Below are 23,404 nucleotides of genomic sequence, written 5' to 3'. Positions count from 1 at the left end.
AGGGCAAAGACAGATTTGGTAGTATCCTAAAAGAGTGACATGGGTGGCTGCTTCCGAATAATCTCCACTAGAAAAAAATCTTGACTGAGGCTGGAGAGAGGAAACCAGCCCAATTTGCAGGACTGATGGGTAGAAATTTAATATGTATATATGCCCAAGAAAACAACTGGCCAAAAGTACATAGATATACTGATCAGCTGTGGACTGGAAATGCATATTCTAATAGAAAATTACAGACTGTTCTACTGCAGGAAAAACAATCTGGTGAAGGGAGATATGAAAATAAATCAAAGAAAGGAATTTATCAATTCATGTAGGACATGTACAAGCTCATCAGAATGGAAAGACAGAATAATCTTCTTAGAATAAGAGAGGAGACAATCTGACTGCACCCCCCCCCAAAAAAAAAAAAAAAAACTAATACAGATTCTACAGTCTTGGGAACTCCAAGTCTCAAATCAGGCCCCTTGTCAGTTCAATTTAAGGTTGCAGATTGGGCATGTGAAACCTCAGGGCATGTGGACATGAACATTCTAAGTAGGCAGAAGAGAAAGAGTGTAAAAAAACCCTATGAATCAAACAAATGAGTAAGCAATATGAGCTATGTCAAATTACTAAAAACTTGCATCCTCAACAAACTCATTTCTAAGGGGAACAGAGGTTGGTAAGGGCTTCCCTGGTGGCTCAGATGGCAGAGAATCCGCCTGCAGTGCAGGAGACCTGGGTTTGATCTGTGGGTTGGGAAGATCCCCTGGAGAAGGGAACGGCTACCCACTCCAGTATTCTGGCCTGGAATATTCCATGGACAGAAGAGCCTGGCAGACTACAGTCCATGGGGCCGCAAAGAGTAGGACAAATGTGATAGGTAGATTATATTGGGCTGTTCTCTAGATTTCTAAACAAAGAATATTACCTTGAAGGACTATAAACTTAGGAATAGGGTTTGTAGAGTATACAAGACATACAAATGAGAATAGTATGACCATGGCTTTAGATAAATTTGGGAGAAATAACAGCTAGAAATGGAATAGTGGCAGTGATAGGAAATGACCAAAGAACAAATCTTATAACAGAAGTTATACAAAATTTGGAAAAAGAGAATGTGGGACTTCAATTTGCCATAAATTCCCCAAACTACAGGGGCAATAAAAAACTTTAATGAATGGATTATTAAAAACACAGAAGGAATTTAGCAGCACCAGATATAAATGGCAATAAGAGAAAAAGTACTAATAAAAACATAATTAATTAAAAGACTTAGTATATGTATCTTACTCAATAGAGATGTTCAAGAAAGACAGATAGACTGCCTATGCTCACTTTGTTCTCATATCCCATAAGAAGCGGTAACAACCATGAGAAGTATAAAGGGGACTATGAGTAGTAGAGCCATCCAAAAAGGAGAAACAGTAGCTAGCAGCACCCTTTCAACCTTATCCTATAGCCGGAACCTGTATGATGGATAAAAACTCAAGGATACTAACTTTGTATTTCTCTTTTCTATTATTAGATCTGCTTTGCTGTTTTCTCTTGGCTGTGACAATCTGTCTGATGGTCATTATAATAGCAGTTCACTACCGATACAGACAAGAGTACCATACGTAAATTTTGTGGGAGGTTCACCAACTTTATCAGAAAGTACTGTAGAACCACTGGCCTCATTCTGTACTTGATCATCATTATAATCATATCAACAGCCTCATTTCTCAACCAAACCAACCACTGCCAGCCTCACAGGATCCATTGTCACCAAAAGCTCATTTACTATAGCTTCCAGTAATATTTTATTTTCTGAAGAAAGCATAGAGGCATGGCGTCTGGATCAGCCCCTGTACTTATTGGTGGACTTATTGACTGTGTAGCCCAGTTAATACGAATAGCTGAAGAGCTTTTACAGTTGATCACACAAGAACCAGTTTCTTGTATGGAGCAAAATGATGGAGCAGAAGAACCAGAAGTAGATGCTTTTCTTTCTGAGGAAGCTTCACTACCAGACCTTGCTGATCTCCTAGACTTAGAATCAATACTGACACCAAGAGAAGATGAAGACCTACTCTTTGATGTAGGTCAAGCTATGTTAGATATAGGTGAATTATATGAACAATAACTCAATAATGTTAACAATGAGTTAAGAAATGGCTAAGACCTCATGTACCCCCACCAACATGTGAGAACTATTCATTTCTCTTTTAAATATATTCAGAGTTTTCTGAATGTTAGCAATAAAAGTTTTTCTAGTTCTGCAGTTTCATTACTAATTTTTATAGAACATTAATTAAATATTTTATTTACTTCCGGCAGAGTGTGGTCTCTTTTCTTCTTTGTATTTGTGTAAAAAGCTCTAACTTTAGCATGTGGCTCTGTCTTTACCTGTACTTGTTCTCTTGCTTGGGTTCCTGATAATAGGAGCAAACAACAGCAAAGTAAAGAAACCCCTTATCTAACAATAGAGTGAAGACCTGATGAACTCTCTCACATCTTGGGACCCAATTTCTACAATGAATGGAAACTAAAAGGGGAATATTCCCCAAGGTGGCATTATAGTGAATATATTCACACTAACAATGAGTGAGTGAAAGTCGCTCAGTTGTGTCCGACTCTTTGCGACCCCAGTCCATGGAATTCTCCAGGTCAGAATACTGGAGTGGGTAGCTGTTCCCTTCTTTAGGGGATCTTCCCAACTCAGGGATTGAACCCAGGTCATCTGCATTGCAGGCAGATTCTTTACCAGCTGAGCCACAAGGGACGCCCAAGAATACTGGAGTGGGTAGTCTATCCCTTCTCCAGCAGATCTTTTCGACCCAGGGATTGAGCCAGGGTCTCCTGCATTGCAGGCGGATTCTTTACCAACTGAGCTATCAGGGAAGCCCAGTATTGTGGCACTTCTACTTGAAAAAATATAACTACTTACTAGGCCATTCAGGCAGAATGTGTTAGCTAAAGGAAGCTATACTGGCCTGGGAGAAAAAAAGGCTGAGAAAACAGCTACCTAACAGAGAATAAAACTTCAGAAAGGTTTATAGATAACTCTCACCAGGAAGACACCTTTGAAAAAGCTGAGGCCAAGAAGTTCCAATGCAGTACTGACTGTTCCCTCAAATGCTGACCCATATCACAACTACTCTGCATTGTTCCTCAAACGGAAATGTCAAGTTACACCAAATAACAAGAGAGAAGTACTAGTACTAGGAGGCCTGGATAAAGGTCTAACGAGGAGTGTTCACCTATGGAAAAGTCAAACGCTGATGGCATAGGCTTAGAGATGATGGTCCATAAGTAGAAGCGGATAAAGTATACTTTCTTGGATATAACTGCATTTATAATGAATAGCTGATAGGCTTATTATAAGGGGCACTGCTACAACTTTGACATGGAAATCTTTACTGAGAAATGGGAGCAATAAGAAACTGAAACAAAATGTATACTTCAGTTCAGTTCAGTTGTTCAGTCATGTTCAACTCTTTGTGACCCCATGAATTGCAGCACGCCAGGCCTCCCTGTCCATCACCATCTCCCGGAGTTCACTCAAACTCATATCCATCGAGTCGGTGATGCCATCCAGCCATCTTATCCTCTGTCGTCTCCTTCTCCTCCTGCCCCCAATCCCTCCCACCATCAGAGTCTTTTCCAAGAACTCAACTCTTCTCATGAGGTGGCCAAAGTACTGGAGTTTCAGCTTTAGCATCATTCCTTCCAAGAAATCCCAGGACTGATCTCCGTTAGAATGGACTTGTTGGGTCTCCTTGCAGTCCAAGGGACTCTCAAGTCTTCTCCAACACCACAGTTCAAAAGCATCAATTCTTTGGCGCTCAGCCTTCTTCACAGTCCAACTCTCACATCCATACATGACTACTGGAAAAACCATAGCCTTGACTAGACGGACCTTTGTTGGCAAAGTAATGTCTCTGCTTTTGAATATGCTATCTAGGTTGGTCATAACTTTCCTTCCAAGGAGTAAGCGTCTTTTAATTTCATGGCTGCAATCACCATCTGCAGTGATTTTGGAGCCCACTAAAATAAAGTCTGACACTATTTCCACTGTTTCCCCATCTAATTCCCATGAAGTGATGGGACCAGATGCCATGATCTTCATTTTCTGAATGTTGAGCTTTAAGCCAACTTTTTCGCTCTCCTCTTTCACTTTCATCAAGAGGCTTTTTAGTTCCTCTTCACTTTCTGCCATCAGGGTGGTGTCATCTGCCTATCTGAGGTTATTGATATTTCTCCTGGCAATCTTGATTCCAGTTTGTACTTACAGGTATACAATATAGTGATTCCCAATTTTTAAAAGTTATGCTCCATTTAGGGTATCCTAGGTAGTGCCTTGGTAAAGAATCTGCCTGCCAGTGCAGGAGACCTGGGTTTGATCCCTGGGTCAGGAAGATCCCCTAGAGTAAGAAATGGCAAACTGCTCCAGCATTCTTGCCTGGGAAATTCCATGGACAAAGGAGCCTGGCGGGCCACAGTCCATGGGGTCGCAAAGAGTTGGACATGACTGAGTGACTGAACACGCATACACACCATCTTATAATTATTATCAAATATTGGCTATATCCCTCGTGTTGTACAGTATATGCTAGTAGCTTATCTTATACCTAATAGTTTGTACATCTTACTCCTCTGCCCCTATCTTGCCCCTCCCTCCCCCTGTCTCCCCACTGGTAACCATTCTATATTTGTGAGTCTACTTATGTTTTTTTTTTTAATATCCACAAGCTTGTTGTATTTTTTTAGAGACTATTTTGAAAATCAGAAGAACTAGGGAACTAATGAAATATAACAATATGAGAAGGTTTCACAGCAGACTGCTATGTGGAAAGATTGATAGAGTAAATGAGGATCCAGGAGACTTAGAGGGGTGATAAAAGACGAGAAATAAAAGTTATATTACAAGCAACTACTGTGGATAATTACAAACCATATCAGACAGCAGATTGAGGGGCTTTTCTGTTGCAATAACTGGACAAACTGAGCCTTATGTGCCCGGGGTAAGTAACTCTATAAACTGTGTCCAACATGGTAAATAATAGATGCAATGCAATGGAACTCTGCCACATTAACCTAAACAGAACAGTGGGAAAGCAAGAAGTAACCATTTATCCCCACCATTCCAATAAGAGCAGTTTTATAAGGAAATACTAGTGATTAGAGTTAAATAAGAAAATCTATATATGTAGCAGCCAAGAAGAAGAATAAAAGAGGAATTGAATAGAAGTTAAAAGATAGAATCTGTGCTTTAATTAAAGACTTAGAAACAGTCAGGGAAGATATACACTCTCCACTAGAAATTTGGACCTTAGGAAATTGGGCTATAATTTCGTGTCACAGTAAATCTCAAGGCATGAATACTTGCACAAGATCAGGAAACATATCCAAGGAGAGACCATCAGTTTGCTATGAATTTTATTTGGTGAGCAATTTAACTATAAATGGAAAGATCTGGTGCTCCTCACATATGATTGATACTGAAGGGTAGCTATTCTTCCAAGTAGGACTTTGGAATATGAACTTTATGATGATTCCACAGCAGATTAGAGTGAGCCTGTTAAAATTGTTAGTTGTAATGAAAGAACACAATCAAGCATACTTACTCAGGCAAGTCATCAAAATATATCAAGTGAAACCTATGAGACTACCCCAGACATTGAAACAAGATAAAGCTTGAACCAGCCTATAAAAAAAATAGTCAAACATGGTCCTTAAGTGTCAAACAAGAAGCTGCTACAACCTTGTAATGTGTGGAACTGTCTAGCCTCCTGGCTACATGGGTCACCTGGAAAGATTATACCACAATGGCACCTCAAGATTAGATAAAAATGTTTGCTTTGATTGTGTGATTATATGTGTTAAGATGTGGGCTTCCCTGGTGGCTCAAGATGGCAAAGAATCAGCATGCAATATGAGAGACCTGTGTTGGGAAGATCCCTTGGAGGGAGGCAATGGCTACCCACTCCAGTATTCTAGTCTGGAGAATTCCATGAACAGAGGAACCTGGCAGGCTCCATGGGGTCACAAAGAGTTGGACACAACTGAGTGACTCACTTTGTTTTCAACCCTGCTCCAAGCAATGGATTGTTGTATTAAGCATGTTTGCTCTTATGGGGCAGAATTAGAATTAAAGTTAATAGTGATAAGAAATAAGAACATACTTAAGAATATGAAATACTAGGGAAGATATTTTCAGGAGAGAGAATTAAAGTAACAAGTTGTCAACAGTTATGCAGCTCCTTGGGCTTTCCAGGTGGTGCTAGTGGTAAAGAACCTGCATGGAAATGCAGGAGACATGAGAGATACAGGTTCAATCCCTAGGTCGGGAAGATTCCCTGAAGAAGGAAATTGCAACCTGCTCCAGTAGTTTTGCCTGGAGAATCACATGGACAGAGGAGCCTGGTGGGCTACAGTTCATAGTGTTGCAGAGTCGGACACAACTGAAGCAGCTTAGCATGCATGCAGCTGTTTATGTGGCTTTGTCAGATAGATAGTCCTCAACAAATCTCTGAAATATAGTCCATTCTTGTTTGTGAAATGATAGTTATAACAACTTTTCTGCCTACCTTCAAAGATAATAAGGAACACATAAAATGATACATTTTTCAAAGCTTTTGGCTGATACATATATATTTTTATTAATGTGTTCCTTTATTTTCTTTCTTTCTTTCTTTCTTTTTTAAATAAATCCTGTATGCAAGACAGCAAAAGAGACACAGATGTATAGAACAGTCTTTTGGACTCTGTGATTGATATATTTGACAATGGGAAAGAGTATATGAAATCAGGACTTTTTAGGAAGAGTTACAAAATGTCTACATGAAATACCTAAAAGTCTATGTGACATGTAAAGATTATCCAGTAGTTTTACATTCATTTTCAAAGAGATTAGAGCTTTCTCATTTCACTGCTGCTGCTGCTCAGTCACTTCAGTTGTGTCCGACTCTGTGTGACCCCATAGACGGCAGCCCACCAGGCTCCACCATCCCTGGGATTCTCCAGGCAAGAATACTGGAGTGGGTTGCCATTTCCTTCTCCAGTGCATGAAAGTGAAAAGTGAAAGTGAAGTCGCTCAGTCATGCCTGACTCTTAGCGACCCCATGGACTACAGCCTACCAGGCTCCTCCATCCACGGGATTTTCCAGGCAAGAGTACTGGAGTGGGGTGCCATCGCCTTCTCCATCTCATTTCACTGGATGTCAGTAAATACACTGTTACAATTGGAATAAGTTTTTGTTTCATTATTTTGAGCTTTTTCTTCACCAAATTAAATTCTTCTTGGGAGTCTACTCAGTGCTGCTAGGAATAGTAATGAGGTGGCGGGGGTGGGGGTGGGGGTGGGGAAACAACAATGAAAAAGCAGCCTTTCAAGAAATAGTGAATTATATTCCATTTAAAGCTAAGATTTTGTTCCCAAGGGAGTTATGTAACTCTGTGCATTATTAACCCACTACTATCCAACTAGATTCATTTTTTACATCAAAGCTGACTATTGTATTCTTGTATGGACAATCATATCTTAATACACTAGAGATATTTAGCCATTTTCTCTAGTGTATACTTCTTATTTTCTCAAGGCTCCTATCCCTCCAGGTGCCCTGGAGGAGGGCATGGCAACCCACTCCAGTATTCTTGCCTGGAGAATCGCCATGGACAGAGGAGCCTGGCAGGCTATAGTCCATAGGGTCACAAAGAGTCGGACATGACTGAGTGACTAAGCACAGCAAAGCACATCCCTTCAGATCACATTTAAAACTTGTTTTTCTCCTAACAGTATAACCCTTAGCTCACAAGCCAACCAACCAACCAAAAAGAAAACAATTGTCCAAAAGAAATTGTCCAAAAAGAAAAAAATAACCTCTAGTTCCTGACATTACTTGGGAGTTTTTTATATTGGCAGATACAACTATCAGTCTCAAGGGTCAAATCTCTTCAGGGTAATAGTCTTTGAAGGTGATCTCCATTTATACCCTGAAGAATGAAACTGCATTTTGGCAAGGTAAGGAAAACCATTGCACTCTTTACCCCTTGTCACAGTTGCATCTTAACGACCCTAGTAAAATGCTGAAAGCATCTCCAGAGGTATTGTTTAGTTTAACACAAGTATTCATATAAAGTAGACCAGGCAGTCACAGGAAAAACAACTTCAGTGTTTCAGATTCCTTTAATCAAAGATGCTATTAACAAAATGTGTTGTTTAAAACACATGAATACACATGTCTCTAGATGATAAATTCTGGTAATACTAATCATTTTTAAATAGTTTTATTCTTAGTTAAACTTGGGGAAACTGGTCTTTCTTGAAACCATTATCTTCTCAATTTTTACTGTTGGCAACTCCTAACTTCCAGTTTTGGAAAATCAGCTGTGTTGCAGCTCATTTTATAGAGGGAAAAAAAAATTTTTTTTTTTTAAATAAAGCTTTTTGGCTCCAGGTTTAAGAGACATAGAAACATATTTTCTGTTTGAAACTTTTGATGTGAGCAGGCTTATCTTTGGGTACTTTTTCCTGGTGCATGAGTCTCTGATACTACTCCCTTATAATACCTCCATGTGTTGAGAAAATTTCCATTAATACTGGGAATTTCTGCCCTCTTGGAATCACAGCATGCTTTGAAAGAAGACTGGACAATGTGTCAGCAGGCATGATACTATAAAGTGGAGAAGTGGTAGATCTGCTTTTTTCTACTCTTGAGTATAGAGACTGAGAAGTGACCTACCTGTTCTTAAACATAGACTCCCCATGGTCCAACTGGAATCAAGCATGGAATCAAGTATGGAAAAGAAGACAAAATTTCTCTTTTAGCTCAGTTGTCCCATTCCCATCTAGAGGTTGTTTCTCCTTTGAACAGTTCTGGTCCTGGGAGATAATTCTTGTCTAGCCTTCTTCAGAGCCTCAAGGTCATCTGGAAAAACTGGCCTTTAAAAAAATGTCAATTTGTTTGGGGGCTTGCAACATACAACTCTCAAATTGAATGTGTCCCATCAGACCCTGGAGGGTGACTCACTTAAGATATGAATATACTTTTCTTCTTGATGAGTAAGCATATATAAACTATATGCCTCCAAGGAATTTGAGGAATTTTATACAACCTAGAAAAGCTGAATTCATTTCCTATAGATATAATAGAAGGGTAAAGTTTACATTCGTTTATTTATGTCTATTGCATTCTGCATGAGGAGAATTTGTATGATGAAAATTGGTGATCAAGTGTATTGTATAATGTGATAAATTATCAAGATCATGACCTTTTTTATGCTTGCGGCCTTAAGCAGTGTATGTTTCACTTTTGTAATGACTGCTGCTGCTGCTGCTGCTAAGTTGCTTCAGTTGTGTCTGACTCTGTGCAACCCCATAGACGGCAGCCCACCAGGCTCCACCATCCCTGGGATTCTCTAGGCAAGAACACTGGAGTGGGTTGCCATTTCTTTCTCCAATGCATGAAAGTTAAAAGCAAAAGTGAAGTCGCTCAGTAAGTGTCCGACTCTTCGTGACCCCATGGACTGCAGCGTACCGGGCTCCTCTGTCCATGGGATTTTCCAGGCAAGAGTACTGGAGTGGGGTGCCATTCCCTTCGTCTTCCTTAGATTAAGAGCTTTTAAGAATGAAGTGCTCATTGACACCTGAATTATTAGTAGCTCACCAGGTCTGTGTTCCTTACCAAACACACTAAACTTGAAGTTATAAAAACACCCCCAAAATAAAGTCATTGCTGATTTGTTCAAGGTGAGAGTATACAGTCTTAAACTAGACATTGGATTTGAATAGAAAACAATTAGACACTATACCCACTTGAGGCTCAATGGAACTGCAGATTAAGAAAGAAAAAACAAACTTTATTTCATAGATTGGGAAAGATTATAGAGTTGTTTAGTGGAAATCATAACTCAGAAGAGGTTTCTAGATTTTGATGAGTATAAATCATGTTTTACATTCTGGAAGCAGTGTCTTTAGAGTGCAAACCTTAAGATATATCTGAATTCTCAAGCTTACCCTGCTTTTTTAACTTAGTTTGAAAAGAAACTAAAGTAAAACTTATCTGTGACCATTGTTAAGATAACTTACCTTTGAAAATGTGGAGCTAAATATATAAATTCTAAATTCTGAAGTCTCTGGCCATGGGACTAAATTTTGGGCCATATTTGAGTTTATATGATTCTATGAGGGTATATTTTTCATGATATCATTGACATTGATGTTGAGAATCACTCACTATCTTTGCTTTATTTGCCACAAACCTGGAATTGGCGTTTGATGTGTTCTGACTGATATAGTTCAGTCTATCAAATTCCAAAGTTCTCACTGATTTGATTCACAATGATGAGTGAGTATCACCAGACCTAAAATTGTTTATCTTTGCAAAAATACAGTGCTTTTTGGATTACCTTTGTATTACTGCTGAATATCCTTAATTTTAATAGCTAAAAGATGCTACTTTGCCCGTGTTATGGATGAAAACTAATGTGGTCTGCAAAATATGAAACTCTGTATGGGCTCACTATTGAAAGAAAACGTAGACACCCCTAAACTTGTCCATCTTCAAAAAATGACTTGTAATGGTCATGATTGCACAACAACCTGAATGTACTTAATGTCAGTGAACTGTAAAGTTAAAAATTGATTAAAGTGGTTAAATTTCATGTTATGAATATTTTAGCACAAGAAAACAAATGATACTTTCTACTTTAAAGTACATAGCAAAGAGACCCTGAAACCAGTTTTGGGGTCTCTGATGCTTAACTGAGAGAGCAAAAAGAAATGTAACATTTTGCCATATTCAGGTTGGTATAAGGATAGTTGAGCAATATATGAATTTATAGAAACATGGAGGTATCCTATAATAATTTAATAGTAATAAGAGAAATTATGAAATAAGGGATATAGGGGGCAAAGTTTCAGAAAAGAAAAAGGGCTAAAATATGAGGGAAAAAATGATGAGAAGGTTAATAAGGACTGGAGGACAGTGAATGTAGAACCCAAGGGTGATTCCATGGGCATATGTTAAGAAGATCCCCAGGAGAGTGAGGAAGTCACCACAATGGTTTCCAAATGGAGCAGTAACTAAAATTGGCAAATGAAGATAATTATATGAGCAGAATGGATCAAGTGATAAAATAGTTGGGAGATGATCTACCAATACAAAATTGATAAAATATTGTAATGAAACTGAAAATGCTTTGTCAATTTTCAGGCATATGAGGGCCTAAAATTATGAAGTTTATCTGCTATCTAGTGAGGTAAGGAATGCAAACTTTAGGTATATTCTGTAATATCTGGTTTTAACACTTCTATTCCCACTATCTGTCCATTTTGCCATCTGGAAGCAATTCACACTCTAAAAGTACTTGTGGTTTTTCTTCTTAAAGTATTATAGCAATTTATGTAAAGTGAAAACTACACTGAAACTGTAATGTACATCATTAATGGAAATACATATATAAAAGTGAAGAAAAGTCAATTCAACCTTACAGCAGACAACTGCTATTACATATCAATAGTAGGGCAATGAGAGGGAGGGGTAAGGGAGAGGATGACCATTACTATATCTATTACCTACAATTTTAGTACATAGAATCAGATCATATACCATGGGTACACAGTGTATAACAATGAAAATTAATAATAATATTTATTGAATGCATGATATATACTGAATTTTGTACTATGCATGAGTACATTACCTGTCTTACTTTACTTAAACTTTGAATTTTCTAGGGAGGTAAGTAATCTATTATCCTATTTTTCAGAAGAGAAAATTGAGGTTGAGTCACTTCAGGCTTAATGAAATAACTTAAAGCAAGTAGTTGCAAAAACAGGATAAAGAGACTCAGGGGTGGGTCTATCCATTTACTGTCCCACCCAGTGAAGCCCTTTCAATCTCCCATGTTGCTCTTTTGTCATATCTTGTCCCCTTCAAGATCACCCCGGTACTCATGTCTGCCTCATTTCAGAGGGAGAGTATATTTTTTTCTTGTCTGAGAGAAAGGGACCAAGTGAGCACACATGTAATTTGCCTCAGAGCCTGGACCCATGAAGAGATGGCTCTACTGACTGCCCTTCAGATAAGCACTTCTTGGTTCAACCCAGTTGAATCTGACTCCAGGAACCATTGGAAGAGAGAGAGAACTGGACATTTAAGTAGATTTATTTTCATAATAGCCCTGTGAAATGGAGGAACAATTGTCACTTCCATTTTATGAGAAAACTAATGTCCTGAAATTTGAAAGAGTTTATTCCGGTCATAGAGCTGAAGGCTACTCCATCCTCAGCTGCTCTGGTTACGAAGTCTCTGCTCTTTCTACCATGCTTCCTCTTTAAAGAGCTAAATGAAGCCTGCTAGAAGTCTTCCCCAAATTGTTTGATAAGATGGCAAAGAGCTGCACTGGCTTGACTGTGAATGTGGCCAAGCTGGAAAGCAAACCTTCTCCTGATGTGATCTGCTTGACCTGACCTGCTTCAAAGAGGTCAACCCTAACAGTTTGGAAGTCACACCATCACAGATGGTACTCAGCCTTTTGTATAACCACACACCCTGAGTGTGACTCCATCTTTCAAATGTGGATCTCAGTTTTCTTGCCAAAGGGCTGCCAAGGACTTAGTTCTGTTAACAACTACCAGCATGCAGACAGTGAGCCCTCTGTGATGACTGTTGCCCTGGTCCCAGTATATAGGGTAGGGTGCTTTCTGTGTGTTCTCAGAAGGTCTTCCTCAGAGCCCTTATGTTAGTTTGTAATTATATATTCACCAACATGATCATTTATGTACTGTCTACTGCTAGCTTGTAAGTTCCATGAAGGTAGGGTTGTGCTTGTTTTATGTATCCTGAACCCCTAAAATAGTGCTGAATAAGCTTTTGTTGAATAAATGAATGCTTTCCCATCATAGAATCAGATTTCCCCCTAATTATCTGGCCATAAAGAAAATACTCAGAGGTTGTATGTGCCTTGGATAAATATGGACCTCATTGTTTTTGAAGTCTGTCTAACTATTTTTGGTGGAGAGTGAAGCTGTAGGATAATGCTTATTCTTGCTCTGCCACTCTGAACTCTGGAGGACTTAAGCTTCTCCAAAAGCAGAGAAGAGCTCAGCTTACCTCTTTCTGGTGGTATTTGATGGCCACTTTCAGCTTGGCTAGGTCATGGTACTTTTGAGGGTCAAGCTCTTCACTGTGGTCATCTCGATGGTTGAGGATGATCTCCAGTTCCCGGGAGCTCCGAGCCTGGTCCAGCAGGTCTTTGGCAAAGAGCTTGCACTGCTGGGAGAGCTCCTCATACTCAGCCTTGAACTCATTCTCCACCTTGCTAAGCTCCTTGAGCTCCCAGCCCAGGCGGAAGGCAGTTAGGATGGGGTCCTCACTTGATAAGGCGATGAGTGAGGGACTTGCCAGGGCTTTATAGATGTTCAGTCGGGAGCGAGAGTGGCGCAGGCTGTCTACCTCTGAACTGGACACACACTCCACGCAGTTGCAGCGGATCTGGTGGGGCCGGGGAATAGTGACCCGTTTTTGGACAAGCAGTTTGATGATCTCATAGTTGTTGGTGTGGGCAGCCAGCATGATGGGAGTAATGTCCGGTGTGAACTCAGAGAACTGAGTGTCCATCATAAGAGTGGGGACCTAGGTACACGAAAATGAAACGAACAAACATAAAAGTTAAAGATTAAGGCTTGGAGCATAAAGCCCATCAAATGCTAATGATTCAGGAACTGGGGTCACCAGTTTTTCGGACAGTTCTTCTTATAATAGCTAGTTGTAAAATCCTTACCTGGTGGCTCAGATGGCAAAGAATCTGCCTGTAATGCAGGAGACCTGGCTTTGATCCCTGGGCTAGGAAGATCCCCTGGGGAAGGGAATAGCAACCTACTCCAGTATTCTTGTCTATAGAATTCTACAGACAGATGAGCTTGGCAGGCTACAGTCCATAGCATCACAAAGAGTTGGACACAACTAAGTGATTAACACACACACAGAGGCCAGGCATACTTTGCATATATTTACTCATTTAATCCCCACAACAACCTTATGAGGTAAAAATTCTCCCCAAATGAAGAATTTGAGACACACAGAGTTTAAAGAACATACCTAAGGTTATTCAGCTTTACATGCAGAGCCAGGATTCAACCTCAGACAATATGACCCTAGAGCTTGGCTCTTAAAATATGCCAGTTCTGTCTGAGGCACAATGAGAAATGTAGGGCTTCCCAGGTGGCACTAGTGGTAAAGAAGTCGCCTGCCAGCGCAGGAGATGTAAGAGACGTGGGTTCGATCCCTGGGTTGGGAAGATCCCCTGGAGGAGGGCATGGCAACCCACTCCAATATTCTTACCAGGAGAATCTCATGAACAGAGGAGACTGGTGGTCTACAGTCCATGGAGTCACAACGAGTCGGATATGCCTGATGTGATTTAGCATACACATGCATGCACAGAGAAGTGAAGGACATTTTTCTTGGAACTTGGTTAGGTAGATCAGACTTCCATAAATTGCTAAGTAGGAGTATGTGTTCATTCCAAATGAGCAGTAGAGACTGCAGAAATATTTGTTTGAAAGGTTAAAAACAACCAGTGATCTTAAAGACTATGCCACTAAATCAAGCCCTGGAGGCTGAAGAGAAGACATTCCCAAATTGTGACCCTGACTTTGTAACTTGAGTGGATCAAAGACCAAGGCCAGACAGTATTCCTCAAGTTTCCTGTAGATCCCAGCAAAATAGAGAGAATCTCTTATTATCAGGAAGAATTACTCTGTAAATGAGGACCTCTAGGCTTGAGGGATGGGATGAAAGTGAAAGCTGCTCAGTTGTGTCTGATTCTTTGCTACCCCATGGACTGTAGCCCTCCAGGCTACTCTGTCCATGGAATTTTTCAGGCAAGAATACTGGAGTGGGTTGCCATTCCCTTCTCCAGGGGATCTTCCCAACCCAGGGATTGAACCTGGGCTTTCTGCATTGCAGGCAGATTCTTTACCATCTGAAGGATAAGTTACCAATAGCAAAAAGACATCTGATAAAACTGGTATGTCCATGATGTGATGCTTGGTGTAAATCGCAGCTATAGATGAAAGGTATGGAGTTCTTTGGGTATTCATGATCATATACTTCTGGGTGAGTGTACAGATCCAAATCAATGAATTAAAAAAAAAATCTTTCAACTTGAAAATGTGCCTTTTGGGATATGCTACATCCAACAGAAGAGTCTAAGTGTTGTAGAATCTGGATCTAGACCATGAGGAGGACTGGAATAGTCTGAGAACATTTCATGGAGGGGTGGAGGGTCTGAGGATGCAAAGCATGGATAAAATTCCAGGAGATTGTAAAATATTGATCTGAATACATTTTTTTTAAAGCAAAGCTCCAAATACTCAGTTTAACTGTGAAGAACAAAAGAATGTGGATAATGGAGATTCTCATAGAATAGACAAATACTATTTTAATTGCTAGTTTCTTTTGACTCTTAAAAAAATAATTTTGGAAACCCATGTTTGCTGGAAAACTGACAAAAGGATGAATTGTAAGTTTCATCATCTTTGCCTCCTTCCCACCTTGGATGAGGCTTTCCCAAACAGGGCAGTGGCCAGAAACCTGGGGGTGGGAGAAAAGTGGTGGAGAAGTTTGCCAGGAATCTGTTTCCTTCATGGGGTGGTTGCATCAGCCTTTGAATAGTCGAGAATTGGCTGCACATTGGCCATCAATTGCTTGGATGAAACAGCAAGTAAACATTGTTAAACATTTAGAGGGAGCAGCTACCAACAAGATAGCAGGAAGTGAGCAACTGGCTCATAAAGTAAATTGGACACAGGAAAGAATAATTTCAGAAATTAACATAAGCCTGCAGGCTAAGGAAGAAGTAGGTCTGAGTGGGCCTAGTAATGAATATAAACACAACAACCGGCATAAAGCCTAGAACTGGGCAAGATGACAAGTGAGCCATGCATCATAGACTGCCTGGGAAGAAAGGAGCTCAGACCCAGACTCTGTCCCTCCTTGGTGCACAGGGGCATTTCTTAATCTCTGTCATGATCTCAAGGCTGGAGATGGGGGGTGGAGGGAAGATGGCTGGCTGCACAGGATTCCCTGGATTAGACTGGAGGTACGAGTCTATTCCTTCTCATGATGTTCTTCCTGTCCACTCCCTCTACCCACTTCCTTGCACTTTCTTTTCTTTCTCTCTTTCCTTCTTCTCCTCTATGTCAATGCTGACAGATGTGTCCAAGACACAGAATGGCACTTGTGAATAATGCTTAGCCCCATTTGTGTCATGGAGCTGAAAGGTTGTTTTCTATGCCTGGAGTATGACATGCTTTCCAGAGCCATCTGAATCCATTGTCTTTGACTGGGTGCTCAGCAAGGAGCCTCTGATTATCCATTTGTCTTTCTGGGTACAAAACACCAGAGAGTAAATTTTTTCAAAAGAAACTGGTCTGCAGTGGCCAATCATGTCCTCCTACCAAGATTGCCTTTTCTCCTCCAGTCAGCCTTATTATTCACAGATTGCCACACCCACCTCATTCCTTGCTCTCTGTATGTATATCCTTGGGGGGGTTCCCTGTGTGGATCCCCACTTCTCTGCCAGTGAAGGGCCATTGTAAGCCCTGACTTCTTCCATAGATCTTCCCCTTAACTTGATCTCATCCCTCATTGACCACCCGGATGTTGTGGGCACTACGTTACATCCAAGATACCACTCTTCTGAGGCGGGCTTATATTTGTCTCTATTTCATATATGTATTTTTTGCTTCCTCAATAAGGTTGTGAGGTCTCCAAAAGCAGAGCTGTCTTAGTCTGCTCGTGTTTCCCCCATAGCATCTAGAACAGTATTAGACATACAGCAGGCACTCAGCTAAAAGGAAACTCAGTGTCCTATTCTCAAATTAAGAAGCTGACTTTTGTTTACAAGCCTGGCTTCCACAATTGGAATCAATGTGAACTAGTGTCCTTGGGTCTTTTCTTTCTATGTTCAGCTAAGAAGGAAGACATTTTAAGACTCTAAGGAAGGTTAGTAGACAGGCTCTATATGGATGAGTCTATGACTTTCTATATGAATACCCTGAGGTTACAAACACCTAGGACAATCCCTGCTTGTCATTTTCACAATGCTATTACTCTAAGATGGAGCCTCTGATCCAAAGACTAAAGATTTCTACTCCTCTTGCCCCCTCTGCATCTTCTCATTCTGCTACTCATCCCTCTCTAAACTGTGCAGGGACCATGGATTATCACCAGAACAACCATGCAGAGAGTCTATAATTAGGATCAGAAGTTTCTGATAATAATCAGGACTTTGTAATATGGTCTGCAACAAGGGCCAAAGAGATAACAGGTGACAGAATTAAGAGCTAAGTGAGGGTGCAGGTGCATAATTTGCGTGAGTGAATGGTAGAAACGAGTGAGCTGTGGAGCATGTGCCCTCTCAAAGGGGGCATCTGCTGCTCCGTTCCTTGCTCCCATATGCATGAATGAAGGGCTGGTGTTGTAATTTTTCAAGAGAAGTCAGAAATGTGGATCTGGAGGTAGCTTTTCCTACAGTCTTCAATGTTGGCTTAAAAAGTTAAAGATAGTGTGCAGGCCAAACAAAATACATGTATGAGGCAATTTAGGCCAGAGTGAGCCAGTGTGTGACCTTTAAGCTAGCAGAGAAGTTGTGAGACTAAGGAGGGATGGGAGAGAATGCTAGACATTTAGGCCAGGGCCAGATAATAAAAGGCCTCATATGCTATGAAAAGGAACTTAATGTGATCTGTTGACCATAGGGAGCCATTGAAGAGTTCTAATCAGGAAAGGAGCATGGTTGAAAAAGTGTTTTACAATGAACAGTTTGGCTAAAGTGTGGGGAATTGGCAGAGGTGTATGTGCTGATAAATGTTTAACAAGTAGCTTTCCACTTTAAAAAATCTTGATTTATAGTGTTTGCCAATTTTTGTGGTGTAAATACTCCCACTGTGGCCAATTTCAAGCTACAAATATGACATCCTGGAAGACAGAGTTGGGAAGAGATGCATACAACCAATTCTTACCAGCTGGTATAGGCCAGCTCCAGCAAATCATTGGATAAGTTTCAGAAAGATAAGACTAGTTAAAAGATATCCACAGACCAGGTGAAAAGATGGCAAGATCTTAAACTAGACCGTGATTCCAGAGATAGAAGGGATTTTAAGACATTCATTGGATGTGTCAGGTAATACTGCAGGGAGCAGAAATCAAGGATATCAGGTTCAGCATTGCATGCCTGATTGAATGGTGGTGTCACCATTGGAGATGGTGAATACAGGAGGAAAAACAGGTGTAAAGTTTAAAGAAAGTTTAATTTTAGACATGTTGAGTATGAAATACCTATTGAGAGAGTTGCAGGGAATTGTATAACTCTAGCATGAATGTTGAAGCAAAAAGGTCAGGGCTGAAAATGTAGATATGACAATTTTCAGCCTATACTAGTAGTTGAAACCAAGAGTATAGGGGTTAACCTCTGCCCACCTTGGCTCATTTACACCTGGACCCATTGGTCTTCCCCAAGTTTCAGCCCTGCCCCAGTTTCCAGAGCAACCGAGGTCTAAGGTTGGAAGCTTCCAAGTAACCAACCTCGGCCTCCTCCATTCCAATTGCAAATCTTTAAGCCTCTGCACTAGGGTACTTTCCCTTTTTGGATAGTTTCTGATTTCCAGCTTCTTCTCTACCTGTTTATAAAACAAGATTTCTCCCTAGATCCCTAGTCTTGAGTTTCTGTTTATATAATTGACCTAATAGCCCAGGTCTACTATATTTTCTGGATTATCTGTGTTGTTTTTGACTTATTTTACAGCTCTGTAAATTTTAATGAAAAAAATTTTTGCCTGACAAAATGCAATTGACCTGTACATCTATTTTCAAATTTCTTTGCATCTGTTTATAAATTTCTTTCAGCATCCCCAATGGCTTATGTCTGGGGTTAGCAAACTTTTCCAGTAAAAAACCAGATAGTAAATATGTTAGAGTCTGTGGACCTTACAACTCTGCCATGTAGTAAGAGAGCAACCAAAGGCAATATGCAAATTAATGGGTGTGGCTGTACTCCATAAAATTAACTCACAAAAACAGCTGACAGGCTGGATTTATCTTGCAGGGCATAGTTTGCAGACTTCTGACTTCCTGGTTTCCTCATTAATTAATGAGTTAAATAAAATCTTAGACATGTGTTCACTTGTGTTACCTTTAAATTTGTATGAGGATCATGATTTAACTTTATTTTTAAATTATCCTTTAACAGCCATTTTGTGTTCAGATTGAGGTTAGGTGGAAAATTGAATTTTATTCTTATCAAGTTTTGCCTTCACTTTGAACTCCAAAATTATACTGAATGATCTTGAGCTTCCCATTAAAAATCATGTTTTTTTTTTTTTTAACAAGGTGAAGAAGGGCAGGGGTGGGTGGAGAAAGAAGAAGGAAATTTATACACCAATAAATTAGATTTGGTTCATATTATCTACAACTGTATTTCTAATGAAACCTGGTACATGAACTGACTGGATTGAATCTTTTAAATTTGTAATGATGTGGGCTTAGGGTATGGCCACTAAAGCAGTTACATTGTCTGCATCTCCCTGGGGCTTTACCTTCAGGCCCTAATGAGTTTGCTCCTGGATTTGCCCTAGGTCGTCAGGTTGAGAAGCTAGTGTTACAGTCTAGGACCCTTCTGGATTAATGAGCATGAGACTGAGTCACTCGGCTCAGAGCTCATCACACAAAACACTTGCAGTACACTGCAGACTGAGAAAAAGCCAGCTTCTTTATATTTCCAGCTAAATTCCATTGCCAGAGGACACAACAGAGGAACAGCTGATGCTCTACTTTACCCACTCCCAAGACTGGCTAGGACTTTTGCAAGGTTATTGTTCTCAAGGGACCCAAATGATACATTCATTTCTATTAACCTCATCACTGGACACAATCTGCTAATTGGAATTTCTGATTCCTATTGTTAAAAGCTTTAAGCAGGAGGCCTTGCTGGAGTTTATCATAGGCTTCTGAAATTAAACGCCCCATTTGTAATTAATGGACAGACCCTTATCAGGAGCCACCTCATTCATACCCACAGTGCTGTCTGGTCATAGGCTGAACCTCTCAAATTGGCACTTCCTCATACTGCTGGCCTGATAGCATCATGTTGGAAATGAATCTCCCATCTTGTTCCAGAATTTAGTGAAACTGCAATACCTCTCTTCTACCTGCTAGGTCTCCTTCTCCTCACCCTAACATGCCAGTTAAAAATCAATGTTCAGTCTTTTTCAGTCCAATGGACTGTTGAAAATGAATTTCATTTCCCTGTATTACTCAGAAATAAAGAACACTAGCATCTAATCACGTCACATTACCAGCTGCCCACTCTGCTGTACTTACAAGGTCAGTTAGCTAAGTAGTGGTGATGCATGGGCTACTTTGGAGCAGCCATTGGCATCAGATGGGAAACAATTTGTTTCCCAGACTGTGGTAAAAACAGAACCATTATAATTGGAATTTGCTGGATCATCTCAGCTGATTTCTAAGCCAAAGTGTATATAGATTGGAAGGCTAAAATGGACAAAACTTATTTGGGTACAATGTCACAGAATGCACCTGATGTTTTTTAAAATGTCAATATTTATATGCAAAATTAAATAATGTATATAACAATGGCCAGCATTAGCCTGATTATTCTAAATGGCTAAATTTAGATAAATTCTAATGGCTATTGGTCTCAGCACTTTCCATATGATAGACACCATGCTGGAGTATCTCATTTAGTCCTCACCATGGCTCTATGCTGTGGGGTTCCCAGGTGGCACTAGTGGTAAAGAACCCGCCTGCCAATGCAGGAGACATGAGGTAGGTTCCATTCCTAGGTCAGGAAGATTCCATTGAGTAGGGCATGGCAACCGTCTCCAGTATTCTTGCCTGGAAAATCCTATGTATAGAAGAGCCTGGTTGATTGCAATCCATAGGGTTGCACAGAGTCGGACTGGACTGAGTAACAACATGCACGCATGGCTCTATGCTATAAGAGTAATAATTATCTTCATTTTACACCTGAGGAAACTTAGCCTTGGAGAAGCTAAGTACCTTGTCCAAGGTCACATATCTAGGAAGAAGGGTGACCAGAACTTGAACACAGGCAGTTTGGCTCCAAAGCCTATATTGTTAACTATTATACTACTTGACCTCCAACCAGCAAAACACCAACAATTTATTACATTAATAAACAAACCTATAATCCCAACATTGCATATTCAGACACATAAAATTGCAGGTTTCATTGGATATTAATTAAACTTGTCAACTAATGTTCTACCTTGTGTATGTGCTAGTTCACTTCAGTTGTGTCCAACTCTTTGTGACCCTGTGGACTGTAGCCCACCAGGCCCCTCTGTCCATGGGATTCTCCAGGCAAGAATATTGTGAGTTTCCATGCCCTCCTCCGGGGGATCTTCCTGACCCAGGGATTGGACTCGAGTCTCGTATGTTTCCTGCATTGGCAGGCAGGTTCTTTACCACTAGCACCACCTGGGAAGCCCAGTGTTCTACCTTAAACCCAGGTAAACATCATCGAGTACTGCTCAAGGTTTGTTGTTGTTCAGTCACTAAGTTGTGCCCTACTCTTTTGACCCCATGAACTACAGCACGCCGAGTTCCCTGTCCTTCACTATCTCCTGGAGTTTGTTCAAACTAATGTCCATTGAGTCGGTGATGTTATCTAACCATCTTGTCCTCTGTCACCCTCTTCTCCTCCTGCCCTCAACCCTTCCCAGCATCAGGATCTTTTCCAATAAGTTGGCTCTTTGCATCAGGTGGCCAAAATATTGGAGCTTCAGCTTCAGCATTTATACAGTTAAGATAGGTAAGAAATTGTGAAAATGATGTAATGGTTTGAAAATCAAATAAACCAGAGGATATGGAATATTATTTTTTTTAATTGGGGTTTAGTTGCTTTACAATGTTGTGTTAGTTTCTGCTCTACAGCAAAGTGAATCCTCACATGAGGATATGGGTTATTATGGAGGTAGAAAAATGTCAGAATTAAACTTCTGGCCCTTGTGTCTGTAGGGCTACACAGAGGGATGGAGCCCCAATGTGCCAGTTTGAGTGTAGTTAGCTTTGCAGGTAGCCCCCTGGTGGAACTTGAAATATAAAACATTTTAAGAAAGCTATTGTTCTTGATTCTTTTTTTTTTTTTTAAATAGGTCATCATGTAATTTTTAAATTAAATTTCTCTTATAGATGGCTTTACTGGAAAGAGGATGCTGCCAAGCTGGTTTGCAGTTTTCCATGTCATTGTTCATCACATGACTAGGGGGAGTTCAATAAAGATTTATGGAAAGGGCTAAGAACCCACATGTAGAAACCTTGGCGATCCAACCAGGGCACAGGACCATGTGAGGGCTAGGGTGACCAGACTGACATCAAATCTATTGTGGAATTCAATAAAAATGAAGTCTTATTATTGTATACTTTTTCTAGTGGGTAACAATCTTGCTAGGAGCACATTTTCCAGCAACACAAAATCAGAAGGAACAAAAAGAGGATATTTCATTTAAAAAGAGGAGGTGAGAACCTCTGTTTTAAGTAGTTCATAGCCATAGTCCATTGAAAGTTCATATTTTTCAATTGAAAACTATGTTCATTGCCATAAACTGAAAATTGATAGGTATTACCATGAGTCTCGGTTTAGGTCTAGAAGAACTTGAGTGATAAAAATTAAGCTCAGTTGGTTCTCAGAGTATTAAAGGAAAGTTAGAAAAGGGTAATTCTCACCATTATTCTCAAAAGCTGAGTGAGATAAGCCTGAATAAAGAAAATGACCTAAAGTCAGCTAGTAGTAGGTGAGAGACCTTTTAAAAAGGTATAAAGAAAACCAGACCAGAAATCTAGAAGCAGAATTAAACAATGTCAAGTATTCCCTTTGCCGATCATGATTTTCATTTCATGCTCCATACACATGCCAAATGTTGTTTTGTTTTAAAGTTTCTCAGCTCATATGCAAGTATCAGACTGAAGGGTTATATGACTGCAGGATGAGGCTTGAGGGAGGAGATTGTGTCATATTCATAAAGCAGTTATTGAGCCCCACCTTCCTGCTTCTCTCAGTTATCCATACCCTCAGCAAGCCAAGTGGCTGGCACCAGCCTCCAGCAGTAGACTACTACTACTCAACAGCTATTTAAACTGTGAGCATAGTCCCTGAGGAGGGAGGAAGTTAATTTTTCTCTACATGAGTATCCTTGATCTTTTCAGCAAAGGAAACAGTATAATGTCATCAACTATCTTCCATTTTCCAAATCTCCAGATAGTGGTAAATCATCTATCAGTTCAGTTCAGTTCAGTCACTCAGTCGTGTCCGACTCTTTGTGACCCCATGGACTGCAGCACACCAGGCCTCCCTGTCCATCACCAACTCCTGGAACTTGCTCAAACTC

At 40.2% G+C, this 23,404-nt stretch overlaps 2 protein-coding genes across 2 annotated transcripts in view; one reads left to right on the top strand and one right to left on the bottom strand.

The window, feature by feature from the left end:
- TRPC5 (transient receptor potential cation channel subfamily C member 5) overlaps nt 1-23,404 on the bottom strand; it is a 344,513-nt gene that overhangs the window by 127,331 nt on the left and 193,778 nt on the right. Inside the window, exon 3 of the mRNA XM_070290886.1 lies at nt 13,083-13,604. Coding sequence (XP_070146987.1) covers nt 13,083-13,604 — 522 coding nt within the window. The remainder of the gene's footprint in view (nt 1-13,082; nt 13,605-23,404) is intronic.
- TRPC5OS (TRPC5 opposite strand) lies at nt 1,811-2,143 on the top strand. Its single transcript, XM_070289673.1, is given in 1 exon segment — nt 1,811-2,143. A coding segment is annotated over 1 exon segment (333 nt).

The sequence above is a fragment of the Ovis canadensis genome, chromosome X, assembly GCF_042477335.2.
Source record: "Ovis canadensis isolate MfBH-ARS-UI-01 breed Bighorn chromosome X, ARS-UI_OviCan_v2, whole genome shotgun sequence".
NCBI lineage: Eukaryota > Metazoa > Chordata > Mammalia > Artiodactyla > Bovidae > Ovis > Ovis canadensis.
Note: the sequence above shows the minus strand (reverse complement) of the source record. Positions and strands in the feature narration are given on the sequence as shown.